At 38.4% G+C, this 22844-nt stretch overlaps 1 protein-coding gene across 8 annotated transcripts in view; it reads left to right on the top strand.

Moving 5' to 3' along the window:
* Positions 1-1257: 1257 nt before the first annotated feature.
* PAN3 (poly(A) specific ribonuclease subunit PAN3) overlaps positions 1258-22844 on the top strand; it is a 137517-nt gene continuing 115930 nt past the window's right edge. For all 8 annotated transcript variants that reach the window (XR_006889093.1, XR_006889094.1, XM_046664635.1 and 5 more), the window contains exon 1: positions 1258-1694. Coding sequence is in view for 6 of the 8 variants with exons in the window: in XM_046664635.1 (XP_046520591.1) it covers positions 1265-1694 (430 nt within the window). In the remaining 2 variants the exon portion in view is untranslated. The remainder of the gene's footprint in view (positions 1695-22844) is intronic.

Here is a 22844-nt window from a genome sequence, read left to right as displayed (position 1 = left end):
ACTGCCTTTTTGAGAAAATCTTTTACAGACGAGAAAAACTGAAACGTTAAAACTACATTCCCCTTCATGGCAATTCTTTAAAATTCCTGAAAACCTTTTTTTTTTTTCAATATAGCAGAGCAAAACACCAGAGACAGCTGAGGGAAAAACTATCTTTTTAAAAATTAATCTCCAATCAAGTCTAGGCTGACTGGAGAAAAGCAACGTAGTACATTTATAAATGAAACCTTCTAGTGCTGCCTAGGCAACGTTGTCCCCAGGTGGCATCTTATTTTTCATAATATTTTACTGAGGCTTTCAGTAACATAAATATAGAGAAAACAGGTGCGGCGCTGAGCAGGGGGCTTGTCGAAATCAACCTTTTTTGGTTCAGATTTTTGTAAAAGGCCCAGAACTCAAGGTAATCAGTCCTGTAGTTCTCATCACCTTCAAGTGGAAGGAAAGAGTTGGGAGGAGGAAAAAAAGGGAGAGGAATTGTGGCACACAGAATGAAACTATTCTTCCAACCAAGCGAGAGCTTGGGCTTCGTCCCCCGGTGCGGCCCCTCAAGATGGCCCTTCACACTCGGTTAATTTTGTCTTTTCAGTTAAAAAACGACGTCTGGCTTTATAAGTAGGAGGATATGCAAAAGAGGAAGGTATTCGTCTCGTGAGAACTCCACCACCCGCATCAGACTCTGGGAAGGCCACCGCGGACGCCAACCGCCGCCGGCTCGCGGATGCCCCGGGGGCCCGACGCCAGGCCAGGCTTCCTTTCGCGCTCCCGCTACCCACAAGCCACCGCGCTTCTGCGCACGCGCAGCGGCGACCGCCGTCTCAGGAAGAGGAAAATGGAATAAACAAGTCGGAGGAACCAGCGCGCGAGCGAGCGAGTGGAGGCAGAATTTAAAAATAAACCGGCCTCTCCGCCCTCCGCACCCGTTTGCCGCCGCCGCTCCCCCTCTCCTAGCCCGCGCCCTCGAAGTCCCCGTGTGGGTCCGCACGCCCACCCCGTCGTCCCGCGCGGCCCCTTTAAGAAAAGAGAACGAGAGAGTGAGTGAGAATCCCAACTCTCCCCCTCCCCTCCCCTCCTTCCTACCCCCTCCTCCCTCCCCTCTCCCCTCCCCCCCTCTCCCCGGGCGGCTCCGGCTCCCGCAGCGGGACAGACCCACCCGCCCAGGCTTTTATCCGGCATCGGCAGCGTCTTCCTTCCCTCCCCGGTCTATGGTGGCGGCGGCGGCGGCGGCTCCTCGGGCGGCAGCGGAAGACGAGGCTGCGGCGTTGCCATGAACAGTGGCGGCGGCCTCCCGCCCCCCTCGGCCGCCGCCTCCTCTTCCTCCTCCTCGCTGGCGGCGGCGGTGGCGGTGGTGGCCCCGCCGGGGGTCGGGGGTGTCCCCGGCGGGGCGGCGGCGGGAGTGAAGCTGAAGTACTGCCGCTACTACGCTAAGGATAAGACTTGCTTCTACGGGGAGGAGTGTCAGTTCCTGCATGAGGACCCGGCCGCCGGAGCTGCCCCGGGCCTCGGCCTCCATAGCAACAGCGTCCCCCTGGCTCTGGCGGGCGCTCCTGGGGCCGGCTTTCCTTCCGGAGCCGTCCCGGGCGGGGGAGCCGGGCCGCCCCCGGGGCCCAAGAAGCCGGACCTGGGGGGCCCCGGGGCGGGCGTCGCAGCCAGCGGAGGAGGCAGCGGCGGAGTACTCGATGGACCGCGGTTGGCAAGTGAGTGTGGTCCGGCCTGGGGGCCGCGGCGGAGGGGAGGCCGGGGGCCGCAGGGGGCGAGAGGAGGCCCTGCCGCCGTGCCTGGCCCGCGGGCTCCCCTCCTCACCTTCCTAGGCGGTCTGAGAGGCCTAGGCCCGGCCCGGGCCCTGCTTCCTGCTTCCTGCTTCCCCTCCCCGCAGCCTGCGGCGAGCCGCGGAGTGAGGGGAGGCTGGGCTCCCGAGAACGTGGGTGGGTGGACTGGGGTGAGGTGAGTGGGGGCGGGGAGGAAGGGGGATGGGCTGCGGCGTGCGGTGTGTGATAAAGGGGGTGTCGTTTCCGGGGGTGTGGAAAGGGGTTGGGTTTGCAGGCACATGTGTCCTGCGTGCCCGTGTGCGGTGGAGTCCACCGAGTGTGGAGGTTCCCCAGTGGGTGTGCGTGTGGGTAGGGGGCGGGAGGTGAGGGCGGGCTTACGGCTTCCTAGAGTAGGTTGAAAGAACGGAAAAAGTTTGGATAAGGCTTACGGGAGAAAGGTTTTCTAGGCAGGAAATGCTTTCTAAGGATTTGGAGTGAACGGATAGCAGCCTTTATAGTGTGCTTAGGTTTAGTCTAGGGTTTAGAGTAGGAATTTCAGAAGACTTGCATTTCAACACAGTTTTCCTGAAAGCTAGAATAAATTTGTTGGGTGTCAGTAGGGATCCTGTCTTCTACAACTTTGTATCAAGCAGACTCTTAGCATGAAGCCTTGAAAGCGTGTCATGTGCAGCACACGTTTGTGTGCCCTTGATTTTGGATATCTTAGGGCTGTTCGTCTTTCTTAGTTATTTGTTATTATCTCTTGACTTGCAACATTTTAGTTAGTGAGTGGAGTTTACTTACAATTATAAGTGTAATCTATTTTACAGAATGTTGCCCTTGAGGAAAAAGTAGAACACGTGTCAGATTTTCTTTTTTTGTTTCTGACTATATGAGCATTTCTAAACCAAGTGGGAAAGGCCTACTTTCTTGGAAATTCTAAATAGTTTTTAGATCTTAAAATAATTTGATAGGCAATTTAATGTCAGATAGGCAATAGGATGTCAGAACATTTTTCTTTTTTTTTTTAAACTATAAACGAACTTGGCTTGATGTTTTAGCACTTGTTTGCCCTATGAAGAGTATTAATTGTCTTGCCAGAGATTTGTGTGTTTTTGAAAAAAGTTTGTTTCTTTTGCAGTGATGGTCTTGACTTTAATGCAGATGTATTCGATGAGGTTGACATGCTAAGAAGATTAATTTGTAGCTTAAAATGTTTTGTAAAAAGTGCTTTATGGGTGGAATTTTGAGCAGCAAATTTGCATTTTCAACGTAAACTTTTGCTGGATGTGTGAGTTGTGACTCAGATTAATCTAAGAGTAATGTTTGATTAGTAAGCAATGAAACTGAACAGTAGTTTTGTTACCTACAGAAAGAAGTCCTTTCAAAAATGCTGGTATTCGGTTTAATATGTGATCTTTCTAGGGTTTTCTAATACATAAAGGTAGTAGATTTGAGACGTGAAAGATAGGACAGGATATAAACAGGTGAAGATGGGAGTGGAGGAAAAATACTAGCAGTTGCTCAAACTTGCATTTCACATCTCAGAAAAGGAAAGTAATTGGGATATAGGGTCTTGAGAGGACAGGCGGTTAATGCTAAAAAGCCATTTTAAAATTAACATTCAGTCATTTAACAGTTATTTGAGTAAATAGCTGAGTGACGTATTTGGATTCTGTAGGACTTGCTTTAACTTGACTGGGTGAAGCCTAAGGCTTCTCTTTTCTCCTGTAGGCTTCTTAGTAACTCAGTACCTAGGTTGTGAGCTCCTACGGATGAAATAAAATTGCTATCAGTGAGTGGCAAGTAAAGTTGCTCAGGAAGCAGGGAAGAGGTTTGTGTTGGTGGTTAATGACTGCTTTGAATTTTTACACATAATTGTTTAATTTTTAGTCAACTTTCTCCCTTTTATTGTATTCCTAACCATATCTTTGAGACAGGCTTTGTTTGTTAATTAAGTATATGAGGCAATTAAAATAGGTGATGCATTCCAAGAGGTATTGCTATTAGGAGAAATTAAAAATTTTTGTTAGTTGCTGACCTAATCATGTAGCATCATTGAGACAATTTTATTTTGCTTTAATTTTTTCTTTGCTTTTCTTTAAATGTAAGACTACCTGAGAGCTCATAAGTTTATCTGCTCTGGTAAGCTGGATCTGCCTGCAGAAATATTTTGTTTGGGCTCCATGGTATCTTCTATGTGTTTTAAAAGTTTTTATTGAAGTATGCATACTTGGGGAAAAGTGTACAAATTATAAGTGCTTAGAATGTTCACAAGATGAACACATAGCTTATAACCAGCACTCAGGTGAAAAAACAGAACATAATCAGTACCTCCAGAAGTCCTGCTCTTGCCGGCTCCAGTCACGACCCTTCCCCAAAGGTAACTACAGTACTGATTTCTGACACTACATTCTCACACTCTGGATTCATTTTTTCACTTTTTTGTACTTTTTTTGAACTTTATAGGAGTGGAATCCTATGGTTTGTACTCTTTTTATTTTTTTGGCATATTAGCGAGATCCATTCATGTTATGTAGGAATAGCCTCTGTAGTTCCTGTATGGTGTTACATTGTAGGAATATACCACATTTTGTTTTCTCATTTTACTCTTGATGGGCAATGGAATGTTGCCAAGTTTTGTCTGTTAAGAAGAGCACTGTTTTGAACATTCTTGAACTTTTTTTTTTTTTGGTGAACAAGTCTAAGCATTTCTGTTGGCTAACCTGGGAGTGGAATTGCTGGGTCCTAACAGGGTATGCATATGTTCAGCTTTAGTAGATGTTAAACAGTTTTCTGAAGAGATTGTACCACAGTTACATTACTCTAGTGGTGGTGTGAGTTCCATTTGGTCCACACTCTCAACACTTGGTATTAGCTGTCTTAAAATTTTAGCCATTTTGGAGGCTAAAATTTATGGTATAATTTTGTGTTTTTAATTTGCATGTGGGTGGATTGTGATTGAATTAGTTGACAACATTTAAAAAAATCAGTTTTAATATAGAAATACGGACATCTGGTTTCCTTTGAAGGGAAACTCTTACTTGTATTGGAATTAGGACTGTTGAGGGGGCAAGACTCTCCATTTTGCCTCACTCCCTGACTGGGGGACTTTTGTATGCCTGGCTTCTTTAGGTATTTGACTTTTTGACCCTTGCTTTAGTATACTTTATATTTGCGGAATTCTTTTGTTAGTGCTTCAGATCGTGTTAAAACTTTAGAGGTAAATTAAAGAGCACATTTTATCCTTATTTTGCACACATTGGAAAACTGAAGCACAAAGCCTTTTTCTTCTTAGTACATTTGAGTTGCAGTGATGTTTCCGTCTGGTAAAGGAACCATACTTTGGATTCGTTGCTTGCTTTCATTTGTTGTATGATACGAGTATTACATTTTCATACTCCAGCTTTACTATCTGGCAGTGTGGTAGTAAACATGTTCTCGGCATTCAAGATTGTTGTTTGGTAAATGTTTGTTTTTTTTAAAAAAAGCATTTACTTTAAGTTTTTGACGTTGCATATTTCTGTTGGACTTGGCATCTTCTAAGGCTTAAGTGTGGTTTGATTTGGGTTCAGTTGAAAGATTGATTATTGGCATTTTAATGATGTAATTATAATCTCAGCTAGACTTTAAATCTTCAAGGTGCTCAATTTTTAGCAGGTAAACTATTTATTATACCAATATTTGTATTTTATGTACGTTATTTGAAACCCAGTAGGTTTGTTTATTTTACTGAAATAGACTTATTTTTTAGTTCTACTAATTTAGTTAGTAGTGAAGGCTTTGGTGTAAGACATGTCTAAGATGGAATCCTGACTCTCTCACTTACTACTTTGTGATCTGGGGCCAATTTTTAGACTTTAAGCCTCAGTGTTTCTCATTTTAAAAATGTAAGTAATAGGGGCCATCCCCATGGCTGAGTGGTTCAGTTTGCGTGCTCCGCTTCGGTGGCCCAGGGTTTTGCCGGTTCGAGTCCTGGCCCCGGACATGGCACCGCGCATCAGGCCATGGTGAGGCGGCATCCCACATTCCACAACTAGAGGGACCCACAACTGAAAATACACAGCTATGTACCGGGGGCCTTTAGGGAGAAAAAGGAAAAATAAAATCTTTAAAAAAAAAAAACAAACAACGGAAGTAATAGTGGTACCTACTTCAGAGTTGTGATTGGATTGCACGTGACACTATCAGTGCGTTGCCTGATACTTGGTGAGGTTTCAGTCTTAGTTGCTTCTGTTATTGAATATTATTAATAATAAGTCTATACTTAACCTGTATATTTCCTTTCCTCCTCCAGTTTTTGAGAGTATACTTTCAAGACCAGTAAAATAGCTACAGATTATTGAACTGTAGTTGTCTGTCCAAATGGAAGAAAGTAGTGGGTAACTTGAAGTTTGTATGCTAACTTTGGAATGTATAAGGTGTGTGGCAAAACTGTTTTTAAGTCAGGATCACACTTTTCATCTCACAAACCTATATCAGCTGGCAGGAAAGTGAGTACTAGGAATTTGCCATTTGGGTAGCTGGTATAAGTTTAAACATTTTTATTGGACAACACACAAAGTGGATAACAAAGACTTTATTTGTAATACCATTCATTTCACTCGTTTAATAATGTGCTTGCAAGGTGGCAAGCTTTGATCTAGGTGATAGGAATACATTGAATGAAACGAAATTCTGCCCTAATGGAGTTTACATTCTAGTGGGGATTACAGACACATATATAAGATAATATTAGGTCTTCATAAGTTTTCTGAGGAAAACTCAGAGTGTTATGAGGAATAGTCAAAGAGGGATGTACAGTCGTCCCTTGGTATCCGCTGGGGGATCAGTTTCAGCACCCCCACAGATACCAAAATCCTTGGATGCTCAAGTCTCTTATGTAAAATAGCATAGTATTTGCATATAACCTACACACATCTTCCCATATACTTGAATCATCTCTAGATTACTTATATTACAAAATACAATGTAAATGCTAGGTAAATAGATGCTATATTGTATTGTTTAGGGAACAGTGACAGGAAAAAAAGTCTGCACGTGTACAGTACAGACACAACCATCATAGGCCTTTCCACCCGCTTGTGGTTGGATCCATGGATGCGGAACCCGAAAATATGGGGGGCTGAGTGTACTCATGTAAGTCTAGGTAAGATTCAGTTAACAGGTAAAACACTTCTTTCCATGAAAATTCATTTGAAATGGCCCTGTAAGAAGATAAGTGATTGCCAAAACAAAACATCTTCCTCTTTTTGTCCTTTCATAGAGTTTTTCTTTTTTAATTGTTTCTATTTTGAGATAATTGTAGAGTCACATGCAGTTTTAAGAAATAATAGAACGTTTGTTGTCCCCTCACTCAGTTTCCCCCAGTGGTAACATCTTTCATAACCATAGTACAGTATCACACTCAGTATTGATTGATACAATCCACTTATCTTATTCAGATTTCCCAGTCTAATTTGCACTAGTGTGTGTGCCCATGTGTGTATTTAATTCTATGGAATTTTATCATCTGTGTCTGTGTGCCTGGCAACAGTCAGGACAGAACAGTTCTGTCACTCTCAAGTTGCCTTTTGTAACTGCTCCCCTCCCAATCCCTGGCAACCCCTAATTTGCTCTCAGTTTCTATAATTGTGTCATTTTAAGAATGTTCTATATAATTATATAGTATGTAACCTTTTGGGATTATCTTTTTTTTTTTCCCCCCACTTGGCATAATTCCCTCAAGATTCAGTCAAGTTGTGTGTATCAAAAGTTAGCTTCCCCCCCCCCCCCATGAGGATCGGCCCTGAGGTAACACCTGTGACAGTCTTCCTCTGTTTTATGTGGGACGCTGCCACAGCATGGCCTGACGAGCAGTGCTACGTCCACATCTGGATCCGAGCCTGTGAACCCCAGGCCAGCACAGCGGAAACTTAACCACTATGCCACCGGCCTGGCCCTGAGAGTTAGTTTGTTTTTATTGCTGAATTTGAATTTTTCCTTTTTTTTAACTTGGAAAATTTATATCCATCTTTATTTTGGAGCAGCATTTTTTGTTCACTTTTCAGTAGGCATGTCTGCTTTTGTATACAAAGCTGTGAACATTTACGGTACCTAGACATGGTATTTTAAAAGTTTGTGCTGGGATTTTAAGGAGCATTTATTGACAGATTTGAATATTTGGTTTTTACTTACCTATTTATTTTAGGATTGATTTTCATTTATTTAATTTAGTTTTTAAATTATAAAAGTCAAAAACTTGTAAAACTTTCCCTTGGAACAGCAATGTATAAAGTCAAAGTAAACCACTCTCCTCATCTTATTGCCCAAGATTAATCGTTATTAATAGTTTTTTTGTGTGTAACCTTAATTACCTCCTAAAAGGCCCTGTTTCCAAATACAGTCACTTTGGGGGTTAGGGCTTCAAACATGAATTTTAGGGGGAAACAGTTTAGTATGTAGCACATGCATGCACACACACGAATTTTGTAGCGGTATTTCTCACAACTGTGTTTCCATAGTAACTTACTTTATATCCTGTTTATAAAGTAGTTTAGTGAGCCAAAACTATACAAATGGAATAGGATAAAATATTTTTCTGTACTCTTGTCATGTAGTTGTTAACAAATCAGTACGTACAGCATTTGAGTCTCCATTCAGTATATGGGAATTACTACTGGACTGAGGGTCCTGAGGTTTTGATTTTAGTGCTCTCTCTTACAAAACTTTTGAACTGTGGTTGTCTGTCCAAATGGAAGAGAGCAGTTATCTTAGGCTAGTCATTTAGTACATGTGAAAATATGTTTCTTTATCTGTGAAAAAAAAAAAAAAAAAAGGAGAATGAGGTATGGAGTACTTGATGTCCAAAATCCTGTCAACTCTAAAATGCTTCTGTATTTTCTAAATGTTTATGTTCTAGAAAGCAAGCTATGTATTTCATGTTTAATCCTTAGATTTCCTCCTCTTCCCCTCCCGGCAACTTTTAAAAACACTTGACCACGCAGCAGATTAACTTTGGCATAGAGAAGGCTATGCTGATCTCACAGATCTTGGCTGAGTTAATTGGCATGTAGATAACCGTCCTCTTCCATAAAAAAGCTCTCCCTTTTTTGATATCTCTTTTGGTATCTCACTTGCTTTTTCTTTAAAAATAAATATACTGTTCTTATTTTTCTAAAGCTAGTTTTAAATTATATTTCTAGTATTAAAAATTCCAGGTTTACAGAAATAGGAACAATAGCTTGTTTTTTGGAATTAAAAATGTAATACATGCACAGGTTAAAAATTTAAATAGCACAGAAGGGTACATAGTGAGAAGTAGTATCCCTCCTTCCTTAGTTCCCTGATCTTTCTCCAAAAGATAGTCACTCTTTTCAATTTATTTTGTATCCATTCAGAAATATTCTTTGCCTATACATTCATGTTTATATTTCCCTATCTCTGGCATATAATGACACACATACACATGTGCACACACGTGGAAGCCTAATGTACTTTAACTTTTCTCACTGAATTGCACAGTTTGTTCCACATCCACATGTAGATATCTACCTTAGTCTTTTTTAATGGCTGCATAATATTCCATTGTATGGTTATATTATTCTTTTAATGGATAGGTTGTTTATAGTCTTTTACAAATGATGGCACTAAACTGTTATATCTTAATGTATTATGTATGTTTATACATAAATTTACACAAAATATGATATACACATATGTTAAGGGGCATACAGAATATTCAGTAATCTGGTTCAAACTTGGTACATTAAAAAAACCTTGCAGATGAATACCATATGATCTCAGTTATATGTGGAATCTAAGAAAAACCCTGAAGTCATAGATATAGAGAACAGATTGTGGTTGCCAGAGATGGCATAGGGGTGGGGATGAGAGTGAAGTGTGGGCAAAATGGATACAGGTGGTCAAAAGGTAGAAACTTCCAGTTATAAGATAAATAACTCCTGGGGATGTAATATATAGCAAGGTAGTTATAGTTAACAATACTGTATTGTATATTTGGAAGTTGATAAGAAAGTAGATCTTAAAAGGTCTCATAAGAAAAAAAATTGTAACTATGTTTGGTGATGCATGTTAACTAAACTTATTGTGGTAATCATTTCAAATTCAATGTATACATATATTCAATGTATATTCGTTCAGTGTATACATAATCGTTGTACACCTAAAACTTATACAGTGTTATATGTCAAATATATCTCAATAAAAATACTATGTATTTTATACACCGTTAGCTGAAAATAACATATTTGAAGTAGTTATCCATATCAAATCTGCCCCAGCAAGATTTTTTCCCCCAATGGCTCATATATCTAGAGGTAGTTATGTAGATCACATCTTTTGCAACTTAATACTTGTAAATAGTCACTGGGGAATTTCATTTATGTATTTAATAAAAGCTAGTGTTGTTATTTAATACTCTTTCATTGTTTCTCTATATTCTTGATAGTATAGACACCTTATGGTGCTTTCATAAATATTAGGTAGAGCATGATAGAACTGGAAAAGTTGGAGAGGACTTTATATGTCATTTGGTTTAACTTTTTTTTTTAATTGAGGCAAAATTGGTATATAACATTATATAAGTTTCAGGTGTACATTGTAATTCAACATCTGCATACACTACAAAGTGATCACCACCAAGAGTCTAGTTACCATACATCATTGCACAGTTGACCCTCTTCACTCATTTTGCTTACCCCCCAACACCCTTCCCCTCTGGTAACCACCATTGTGTTCTCTGTATCCATGAGTGTGTTTTTGTTTTAGATTTCACGTATGAATGAAATGATACAATATTTGCTTTTCTCTGTCTTATGTCACTTAGCGTATTACCCTCAAGGTCCATCTGTTTTGTTGTAAATGGCGAGATTTCATTCTTTTTTTATGGCTGAGTGGTATTCCATTGTACCACCTCTTCTATGGCTGAGTGGTATTCCATTGTATGTATGTACCACATCTTCTTTATCCATTCATCCATCAGTGGACACTTTGGTTGTTTCCCTATCTTGGCTACTGTGAAAGATGATGCAGTGAACATAGGGGTGCATATATCTTTTCAAATTAGTATTTTCATTTTCTTTGGATAAATACCTTGAAGTGGAATAGCTGGATCATATGGTAGTTCTATTCTTAATTTTTTGAGGAGTCTCCATACTGTTTTCCATAGTAGCTTTACCAATTTACATTCCCACCAATAGTGTACGAGGGTTCCCTTTTCTCCACATCCTCTCCAACCCTTGTCATTTCATGTTGGTTTAACTTTCTTATTTTGCTAATTTGTTCCTAAACTTATTCTGTCTCTTAATATTGCTGTTGCTGAATCTGAATATATACTTGGTTGAAAGTATGAGATCAGGGGTGAAGAAAGACAAAATACAATGGTGCTTTTAAATTCCATAAGTGACATTTTATGGTTCTTAGTCTTTATAACAATATATCAGCTATGTCTGAGGAAGAGTTGTCTTGACAAAGATGGGACAGAGACTCTTCTCCCTACTCCTAATGCTTGGAAAAATTATCAAGGGAGCTTTTAAAGTGAAAATTTTAGCAGGTTCCTCTGATATGTATTATAAAAAGATTTCATGTATACAAGTAATGTCTGTGAAAAACTTAGACTATGGTAAACTTTTTTTTTTTATTGAGTTATTGATAGGTTACAATCTTGTGAAATTTCAATTGTACATTAATGTTTGTCAGTCATGTTGTAGGTGCACCACTTCACCCTTTGTGCCCACCCCCCACCCCACCTTTCCCCTGGTATCCACTAAACTGTTCTTGATCCATAGTTTTAAATTCCTCATATGAGTGGAGTCATACACAGATTATCTTTCTCTTGCTGGCTTATTTCACTTAACATAATTCTCTCAAGGTCTATCCATGTTATTGCAAATGGAATGATTTTGTTCTGTTTTGCAGCTGAGTAGTATTCCATTGTATATATGTACCACATCTTCTTTATCCATTCGTCTGTTGATGGGCACTTAGGTTGCTTCCACGTCTTGGCTATTGTAAACAGTGCTGCAATAAACATTGGGGTGCACAGGACTTTTGGGATTGCTGACTTCAGGCTCTTTGGATAAATACCCAGTAGTGGGATGGCTGGATCGTATGGTAGTTCTATTTTTAGTTTTTTGAGGAATCTCCATACTATTTTCCATAGTGGCTGCACCAGTTTGCATTCCCACCAGCAGTGTATGAGGGTTCCTTTTTCTCCGCAACCTCTCCAACATTTGTTGCTATTAGTTTTAGATATTTTTGTCATTCTAACGGGTGTAAGGTGATATCTTAGTGTAGTTTTGATTTGCATTTCCCTGATGATCAGTGATGATGAGCATCTTTTCATGTGCCTATTGGCCATCAGTATATCTTCTTTGGAGAAATGTCTGTTCATGTCTCCAGCCCATTTTTTGGTTGGGTTGTTTGATGTTTTGTGGTTGAGTTGCGAGAGTTCTTTATATATTAAGGATATTAAGTAGACTATGGTAAACTTTTAGTTTAGTATAATTTGGACTAAAAGTGGAGATTCATTCATTCATTTAATTAACAAACATTTATTGAGCACATACTCTGTGTCAGGTGCTGTTTTAGATTCTTGGGATACATTAGTGAACCCAATAAATAAAAGATCCCTTCCTTTGTGGATCTTACATTTTAATGGGTAGGTAGACAATATTTATAAACATAACCCCAATAATTTTATGGTATGTTAAAAGATGACAAGTATTGGTAAAAAAGCAAACAACTCTACTTCTTCTCAGTTTTCAGTAAACCATAGGTTTGGATGATCTTAAACTGATATTTTGCACAAGGAGTAAGCTGGTTTTAGAAACATATTTTCTCTCTTCATTATTAAATTCTCAGTCACTTTACTGAGAAAACAATTAAGAACAGTAGACTTCAAAACATTTATTGCTTTATTGGCAGTTTTTGATTGTATAAAAACAATTATCTTGGCACAGATCCCAAACTAAAACTGTCTTTTATTGGACGACATTTTTTGGTAAGTAATCAGATAGATAGTACTAAATATTAAATAGCTTCACCCGAGAGCCCAATTTATTTAGTGTTTATGGTCAAGTTTGTAGCCAGTTCGTCTTGGAAGGCCTATGGTATTGGACTCCTCAGAGTCAGGTGTTTGCCAGTCTTGCACTGAAATTCCTTTCTCATTGAGGAGACTAAGTAATAATATATATCTTAAAACATTTTCAGCTCAAAACAGTGTACTGTATATACTTCAGTGTTAACAGTAGGATCTCAGCTGGGTACTTGTTAAGCTAATTGATCCATCTAAAATTGCGGTTTCAGGATTTTTTTGGTCTTGCTATAGGCATTGCTGTGGCTGTCTTGGTGCAAAGGTATGACGACTTCCATAAGGGTGAATTTGCCAGATAGACCTTGCAGTTTTTAAAACAACGTCAGCTTGTCTCTCTGGAGGTCTGATGTTTTATGCAGATGACTTAGTCTTTAGTAAATGATATAGTGTATGTACACTGGGCACTGACTAGAGAGCTTAATTTAATTATCAAACATTTATTGAACACTTCTGTGCCAGTCATCATACAGGTATTGGGGAATACAAAGATGCATGCTTCTGGCTATTTATGAATGCATAGCCTTGTAAAGGATTTTGAAATGTATAAAATTTGGCATAGTATGGTATGCTATAGATAGAAAATTATAAAAAAACTCTGTTCAGGGATATTTTGGAAGATTGTATGAAGAGGTGATATTTGAACTGCTTTTTTTTTTTAATGGTTGGTACCTGAACTATCATCTGTTGCCAGTCTTATATATCTTTTTTCTTCTCCCCGAAGCCCCCTAGTACATAGTTGTATATTGTAGTTGTGGTCCTTCTGGCTGTGCTCTGTGGGATGCTGCCTCAGCATGGCTTGATGAGGAGTGCCGCGTCCGTGCCCAGGATCCAAACCAGCAAAATCCTGGGCCACCGAAGCAGAGCCTGCGAACTTAACCACTCGGCCACGGGGCTGGCCCCCTGAACTACTTTTTGAACTTGTATGCAGCGTATGTGGTAGAAAAGAAGAGTGTCCTAGACAGATGAGAAAAAGGACACAGAGGTTTTGAGAGAAAGCATCATACATGATTTTGTTCTATAGTTATCTGATGTGGTTCAGAATAGGCTATATTATGGAGAGTGGTACCAGATGGTAGATTGTGTGGCCACATTGTGAAGGCCCTGCTAGGCTGTCCTAAGTGAAGTGATAAGATCTGTGTCTTAGAAAGATAACTGTAATAGTTTATTTGGCTTTTAAGGATGGAAATTTGGAGTAGTCTTATAGTAATTGAAGGGAGAAATGCTAAGGACTTGATTTAGGCAAGTGGAAATTAAATATAGGGGGCACATTTGAGAGAGACTTGGTGAACCAACCTCTTGGGGGGTTAGATGAGAGAGAGAAGGACTAAAGATAAAGGAGTTCTTAGTTTAAAAGTACTTGTCACACATCTGGTTGGAGACATTTAATAATAGTTACAGATGTGAATCTGTAGTTTAGGAATGACTGAGAGGAATGTATTGTAGTGATTTTTGGAGCCTTTGAAGTAAGACTGTTCTGGTTTCAAATCTCATCTCTGGCACTGCTACCAAAAGGGAGAAAAATGATATATATATTGAAGGACTGTTGAGATTGTGCATGTAATACAATACATGATGGCTGATACTGAGTACTTGAACTACATTGTTAACTCTTTGTGGAATTACCTCAATTAGGTTGTGGTTTAATGTTATGTTTTCTATATCTGTTGAGAATGAATATAAAAAAGTGTTTCTAGAAATCTTCCTTTCAACTGTGTTGAAGATGCATGATATTCAATGCTTCATATATAAAAATCCTTGTAATAATTTCTCTGAAGAGTTTAGTAGTAGGAAGTGTTTTTGCTCGAAGAAATTGGTATTTGTTATTTTACTAGGTGAGTATTTTTTAGATTTTCTTTTTTATCTTGGCTATTTAGAAACTTTTGAGCTTGATGTTCAACTGAAATGCTTTTCCTTAGCCTTTGTTTTTGGTTTAATATTTCCCATTTAATCTTTTATTTTTATTATATGGCTTTTTTTAAAAAAATTTTTTGGCTTAAACAACAAATGTAGTGTCTCATAGTTCTGCAGCCTAGAAGTCTGAGATCAAGGTTTTGGCTGGGTTGCTTTCTTCTAAGGGCTGTGAGATATAATCTCTTCTATGCCTCTCACCTGAGTTTCTGGTGGTTTGCCTGCAATTTTTGGCATTCCTTGGCTTGTAGGAGCATCACCCTGATCTCTGCTTTCATCTTCACATGATGTTCTCCCTATGTCTGTGTCTGCATCCAAATTTCCCCTTTTTATAAGGTCATTAAGTCATATTGGATTAAGGCTCACCCTAATGACCTCATCTTAACTAATCAGATTGCAATGACCCTATACCCAAATAAGATCACATTCTGAGGTACTCAGTGTTAGGACATCAACATATGAATTTTGGGAGGACACAGTTCGATTTATAACAGTTGTTGAGTGGGTAAACGAATGATTTAAAGCCGGACTGAGAAAGACAAGCACCATATGACTTCACTCGTATGTGGAAGATAAACACACGGACAAAGAGAACAACAGTTCAGTGGTTACCAGGGGAAGGGGGTTAGAGGGTGGGCATAGGGGGTGAAGGGGAGCACTTATATGGTGATGGACAAGAAATAATGTGTAACTGAAATTTCGCAGTGATGTAAACTATTATGAACTCAATAAAAAAATGATTTAATGCACATAAAATGCCTAATACATTTGACTTACAATTGGTGCTCTGTGCTACTAAGGACTCACTTCTCCCTCATTATCACCGATGTTGGTTAATGATGCTTTGGAGTTAGGTGGAGAATTTAAAATGTGGAATTGACCTTTTTATGGCTCTGCACAAAAACTTTATCACAGGACTGGAAATACAGTGTTTGTAGTCATTAATTACTGTTTTGTCATAGTTCCCTTGGACTTTTTTCTTAGCTTGTGAGCTTTTGAGGGAAGTACAGCCCTTCAAACAGACCAGTATGTCCTGCCCAGCCACATACTTTGAATTTGTCTTTTCTTCCACATGACTCCTGTGGGTTTTGTCACAGATGTGTAAAATGTTCCAAGCTACCTTTTTATGGTTTATATTAAAATTAAAAAACATGCGAAAAATTTCCCCATATGCATTCTATACAAAGAGCATATTAGCGTTTCATCAGAAATAGCAAGCTTACTTTCAAATAAATTTGTGAATGGATACAATGATAACCACAGAAAGTAACCATTAAGCACCTAATATCATCCAAGCATGCCAGTATACCGAATTATTCTCACAGTAACCCTTGAAAGTAGATGTTTTCATTTCTATTTTACAGAGGAGGAAACTGAGTTTAGATTAAATATGCTGTCAATGGTCAATAATTGGCAACTGGCTGAAGCAGACCTCAGGGGCAATTGTATTTGCTTAAAGTCTGTGCTTCTACAATCCAGCAGAGAAAAGGTTGGTTCTAGTGTCTGCTGAGTGGACCTGCATCCATTCCATTATTATCGAGCATCTCTGAGTCTCACTTTCCTCATCAGCAAAATGAAGACGGTAATACTGTTTGCATGGGGTTTTTTTTTTTTTTTTAAAGATTTTATTTTTTCCTTTTTCTCCCCAAAGCCCCCCGGTACATAGTTGTGTATTCTTCGTTGTGGGTTCCTCTAGTTGTGGCATGTGGGACGCTGCCTCAGCGTGGTCTGACGAGCAGTGCCATGTCCGCGCCCAGGATTCGAACCGACGAAACACTGGGCCGCCTGCAGCGGAGCGCGCGAACTTAACCACTCGGCCACGGGGCCAGCCCCTGCATGGGGTTTTTTATAAAGATTGAAAGGGGAAAATATATTGTATCTTTTATCAACTTTTTAAAATATCTCCTTTCAAAAAGAGTTTAATTGTAAGTATTTATACAAATGTGCTAATAGATTTGGGAATACCACAATACCAAAAATATATAAGGAGTAGTACCAAATTTCAGTTTACAGATAATTTAGATGAGTAGAGTACAGATATATATATCTGTAATATATATATATATTAGTCAACTGAATAACATAGACAGTATCTTAAGAGGGAGAGGTTTTAACAGCTTGGAATAATTGGAGAATACATTCTAGAGGTGGGAAAAGAGGAAAATAACTTTCATGATTACAGATGAGACAGGATGCTAGGCACTTTGCATAGGGTACTCCACTTTAGCCCCTACCACAATCCTGTGTGTAAGATGGTATTGCCTTCTTTTTCAGATGAAGAAATGAAATTGGAGGGTTGTTTGCTCAAGGTAATACAACTAGTAAGTGCAAAAGGAGGATTAGAACTCAATGTCTAACTCCAAGTATTTTTTCTTTACCATCATGTCTGGGTCTTGAAGAACACAGAGCTGGGGGTGTATGTGTGTAGGAGTTGATGGCACTCCATATTGTAAAGTGTAGACTTTGAAAATACAGTGAGTATATAATTTTGTCTGGAGGAGAGAGTTCAATAATGTTATGATTGTTGTAAAGATCTTTTTATAGTAGATGTATACTTTTATTATTTTATGCTCTAGTCTTTGATCTTTTGGAAATACCTGTGTAAGGTATTCAATTTCTTCCCTGATGGATACCCAGTTGTCGTAAGTCCATTTATCGAATAATCCCTTTTTTCTCCATTGATTTTTAAAAATAGCTTTATTATAATACAATTTATATACTATAAAATTCATCCATTGTAAGTATACAATTCACTTATTTTTAGTAAATCTATAGAGTTGTGCTTCAAGATTTTTAAAAGAACTCTTAAGACTTTGTTTTGTTGTTTTTCGTAACTTTTCATTGAAGTTTACAGGGTAGATGGTATGATTCTCATTTTATAAGTGATGGTATAATCTCCATTTTATAAGCTCAAGACCTTGAGGCTAGTGTGTGGCAGAACTGAAACTCAAACCCACCCCTTTTAGGAAATATAAGAATGATAGGTTGAAAACGATCGTTGAGGGCTTTTTAATGTTAGACTTAAGAAGTTTGGATTTCATCCTTTGGCATAAGCATCGCCAGCATCTTGTCTGTGATGTTCTCCTTGGCAGAGGAAGACCACTCAGTATTTTCAGCTGGGCACTTTTTATAAAGTGTGTTCTATGGAACTCGAGTCCCTCAAGTTCCTCTATGTAGAAAGGGTTCCCTAGTCAAGAACATTTGGGAAGTATTCTTCTCCTCTTTGGGTAGTCACAGTTCACACTGTATATGCAGGCTCTGAGAAGTTGTACAGTAAAGAAATGGGTTTAGTTTTTTTTTTCAGCATTTCTCAAATTTACTTGACTTCAGAATTCCCGTTGGGTAACATTGATCTATTGTGATGTGTTTTGAAAAGTAAACTCATTTCATCAAGAGGGGACAAGACTGAAGATGAAGGAGAATGTTTATGTAGTTAAGCTGTGGGATTGGGTTGGGTTTTTTTTTTTTTGATAATTATCATGCACATTTTATGTGATAATAATTGCAGGCTATCTGCTGACAGATGTAGAATTTCTGATTCTTTAGATACTGTAAGATCCTTTGTTTCAAAGTTTGAATGTCTAATGATCATTTTAAAACTGAAGGCTTGAAATTTCATCTTTTTTTTTCTTTTGTGAGGAAGATTGTCCCTGAGCTAATGTCTCTTACCAGTCTTTCTCTTTTTGCTTGAGGAAGATCGTCCCTGAGCTAACATCTGTGCCAGTCTTCCTCTACTTTGTGTATGGGACACCGCCACAGCATGGCCTGATGAGCAGTGTGTCTGTCTGTGCCCAGGATCCGGGCCTGCGAACCCTGGGCCACCGAAGAAGAGCATGTGAACTGAACCACTACCATCAGGCCGTCCCCTGAAATTTCATCTTTTGATTCATAATTCCCTCTCTTAAAAATTGAAAGGCAGTTTAGTGCAATAGAGAGCTTGCTTTTATATCCCAGTTCTATCACTTACTAGCTTTGTGACTTTGGGCAAGCTATCTAATCTCTCTGAATCACAGTTTGCCTAACAGCAAAATAAGAGGAATGTCAACCTTACCACAGTTGTCATTTGAACTAATTGAGATTCATATCTACACAGTGATTGTTCAGTTGATTATTATTACATAGAGATATAATAGTTATAATAATAGAGATGGTAATAGCGCTTTCATAGAAATAATATGCCTTACTTAAAGTGGATTGTAAATTATTGTTCCATAGAGATAGTGTCAAGCTTACTTAAAGTGGATTGCAAAAATAAGGGGTTGAAGGAGTAAAAAGTTCTTGATTATCTAGTCTTGGTAGTTAAAGTCTCTAACGTGCTTATGTAATTTAAACTTAAAAGTACTCTACATGCCTTTTCTCTTTGAAGGTTGGGTGAAGTAAGTAGGACGTATGTTTGCTCTTAGTAACTTAAAAAACTAAATATCTTCATGACCTATATAGAATGAAATAATGTATCATAGGTTAGTGATTTTTCTAACTACTCTTGAAGTATCTGTTCCCGTTTCCTTCCTTCCAAAACTGTAACTTTCCAAAACAAGAAAACTCAAGGGTGAGTAGGTGTGTGAAAAGTTTTTTTTCTCTCCACTTTATTAGAGGTATTATTGACATAGAAAATACGTAAGTCCAAGGTGTACAGTGTGATGATTTGATACACACATATATTGCAAAATGATTACCACAGTAAGGTTAGTTAATACCTCCATCCCTTCATTTAATTACTATTTTTTGTGTGATGATAACTTTTAAGATCTGCTCTCTTAACAACTTTCAAGTATATAATATGGTGGTGTTAATTATACTCACCAATGCTGTATGTTAGATCCCAGAACTTATTCATCTTATAGCTGGAAGTTTGTACCCTTTGACCAACATCTCCCCATTTCTCCCACCCACTAGCCCCTGGCAACCACTTTTCTACTCTCTATTTCTTTGAGTTCAACTTTTTTAGATTCCACCTATAAGTGACAAGATGCAGTATTTGTCTTTGTCTGACTTATTTCACTTAGCATAGTGTCCTCAAGGTCTATCAATGTAGCCTAAAATGACAGGATTTCCTTCTTTTTTATGGCTAGATAATATTCCATTGTATAGATGTATCCCATTTTCTTTATCCAGTCATCTGTCAGTAGCCACTTAGGATGTTTCCATGTCTTGGCTGTTATGAATAATGGTGCAGTGAACATGGGGGTGCAGATACCTGTTAGAGAGAGTGATTTCATTTCCTTTGGCTATATACCCAGAAGCAGGATAGCTGAATCATATGGTAATTGTATTTTTAATTTTTTGAGGGACCTCCATACTGTTGTCCGTAGTGACTACACAAGTTTACATTCCCACTGGCAATGCACGACGATTCCCTTTTCTCCACAGCCTCCCCAATACTTGTTGTGTGTCTTTTTGATAATAGCCATTATAACAAGTGTGAGGTGATATCTCATTGTGGTTTTAATTTGCGTTTCCCTGATGATTTGTGATGTTGAGCATCTTTTCATGTACCTGTTGGCCATTTGTATGTCTTCTTTGGAAAAATATGTATTCAAGCCCTTTGCTCATTTTTTAATCAGATTGCGTTTTTTGGGTTTTTTTTCTTTTTGCTACTGAGTTGTATGAGTTCCTTATATATTTTGGATATTAACCTCTTATCAGATAGATGGTCTGTAGATATTTTCTGCTGTTCCATAGGTTGCCTTTTTATTGTGATGATTGTTTCCTTTGCTGTGCAGGTGCTTTTTAGTTTGATGTAGCCCCTCACTTTTGTTTATTTTTGCTATTGTTGCTTGCACTTTTGGTATCATATCCAAAATATTGTTGCCAAGACAAATGTCAAGGAGCTTTGTCCCAGTGTTTTCTTCTAGTTGTTTTACGGTTTCAGGTCTTTGTCTGGACTGTTAATTAAAAAAGTAAATTAACCCTTAATTACTGGCCATATTCAGCATTCCCCCATCCCTTTTTTTTTTTGGTTAATCCTGATCAGATATTCTTTTGTTAGGGAGCATAACGTTTCTCCTGTCAAAGTTGTGCATCCTAGAGGAATATAAACCAACTTTAGTACAGTGAAAAACACTACCAGAAGTTTGGTAATGTTATTAGGACAAATTCTATTTCTTAAAGATAAAATATTATTAAAGAATGGGACGTTTTAAGATTGTTTTATTGTCCTCCGACAGCTGTTTCGTATTTATTTTACAAACATTTTGTTATGCTTATGTGCTTATTTATAGTCCAGTGAATCTACTTTAAAATCGAGTAAGATAAGACATTGACCATAGATATTTGAATTCTGGCATGTTCAATAATAGTTCTATTGTATTAGCTTGTATAAAATATGAAGAAAAGTGGATTTAAAATTTTTTAAAAATTTGAAATAAAAAAGGTATATTAGAAAATAACTTGACTCTGGAATTGTACTCTATTTTTGAAAACCATTTCATTCTACTAGGAAAAGATAGTAGATGCCATTAAGGGTTTTGGTGGAATGGGAGGAGAAACTTCTCCCCTTAGGAATTTCTCTGTTGTCATCATTATTATGAAAATAACTACATAATACAAAAGTCACAAGAGAAAAGACTAACTTCTCCCATTTAATCAACCGGATAACACATTTTGTTATGTTTATTCATTCTTACAGTCTGTATGTGTACAGTGTAACTTAACAACAGAGATGTGTTCTGAGAAATGCGTCATTAGATGGTTTCGTCATTGTGAGAACATGTACTGAGGGAACAAAATTTGCCATCCTAGAATGTGTCTCTTTAACATGAGGATTATTTTAAGCTGATTATTTTTAAGAAACAAAAGACTCAGGAAGTTTTTCTTGTTACCTCCCCCTTAACTGTCTAAATGAATTCAGATTAAAAATCCTGTCTCAGGGACTGGCTCCATGGCATTGTGGTTGAGTTCAGCATGCTCCGCTTTGGTGGCCCAGGTTCATGGGTTCAGATCCCAGGCATGAACCTACATCACCTGTCAGCCATGCTGTGGCAGTGACCCACATATAAAGCGGAGGAAGATTGGCATGGATGTTAGCTCAGGGTAATCTCCCTTAAGCAAAAAAAGAGGAAGATTGGCAACAGATGTTAGTTCAGGGCTAATCTTTCTCAGCAAAAAAAACCACCCCAAAACAAAAAAAACCTATCTCAGGAAGTGAGCTGTCAACTTAGCATAACATAAACTAGGTGGCAGACAGGGAGGAACCTAGAAAAGCCCGTTCATTTGGGTCCCCTCTGTGGCCTTCTGCTTCTGTGTGACTAAAAATTTGTTTCCCAAACGTTTGTTTGCTCCTTTTCACCTTCTTGTGAATTGCCTTCCTTCCCTTTGAAGTCCCTGACTCGTCCCACTCCCAGCATCTTCTTTTGATTTAGCTGAGGATGGTATTTAAGGTGAGGGCTTTAGCAATTTTGGCGAGTTGTTTCGTTTTCCTGGGTTTCTTCCATGTATACATATTATTAAACTTTTGTTTTTCTCTTGTTTATCTGTCTCACGTCAATTTAATTCTTAGACCAGCCAGAAGAACCTAGAAGAGTAGAGGAGAATTTCTTCCTCCCTTATAGTACTAACCCAAACCAATAGCCTACTACATACCTAGGCTATATGGTATTAATCTTATGGGACCACCGTTGTATACGTGGTTTGTCATTGACTGAAACATTGTTATGCGGCACATTAGTGTACATGTAAGCACACGCAATTATCATCATAATATAAATAAAAATGCGTTCCCTTTTCACTTCACATTGTGAATAGTTCCATCATTTAGTCTTTATCTTCATTTTCTACAACCTTTTATTATGGAAAATTTTAAACTTTAATAAAAGTAGAGAGGAGAGTATAATAATCCCCTGTCATTCAGCTTCAACAGTAATCAACTTTTTGCCAGTCTTATTTTGTCTGTCTCTCCTCCCAGTTTTTGTTGTGATGTGTTAGAGTATTAAATAAATCCCAGGCTTTAATTACCCTGATTTTTAATTATTTTATAGTATTCTTTCAATGCATGCGTTAGAATTTGCTTAATCATTCTTCTGTTGTTGGGCATTTCACATTGTTTCTAATTTTTTGTTATTAAAATAATACTTTTAATACTTGTGTATAAATGAACA

This window comes from Equus quagga, chromosome 6, assembly GCF_021613505.1.
Source record: "Equus quagga isolate Etosha38 chromosome 6, UCLA_HA_Equagga_1.0, whole genome shotgun sequence".
Lineage (NCBI taxonomy): Eukaryota > Metazoa > Chordata > Mammalia > Perissodactyla > Equidae > Equus > Equus quagga.
This window is presented reverse-complemented; position numbering and strand designations above follow the sequence as displayed.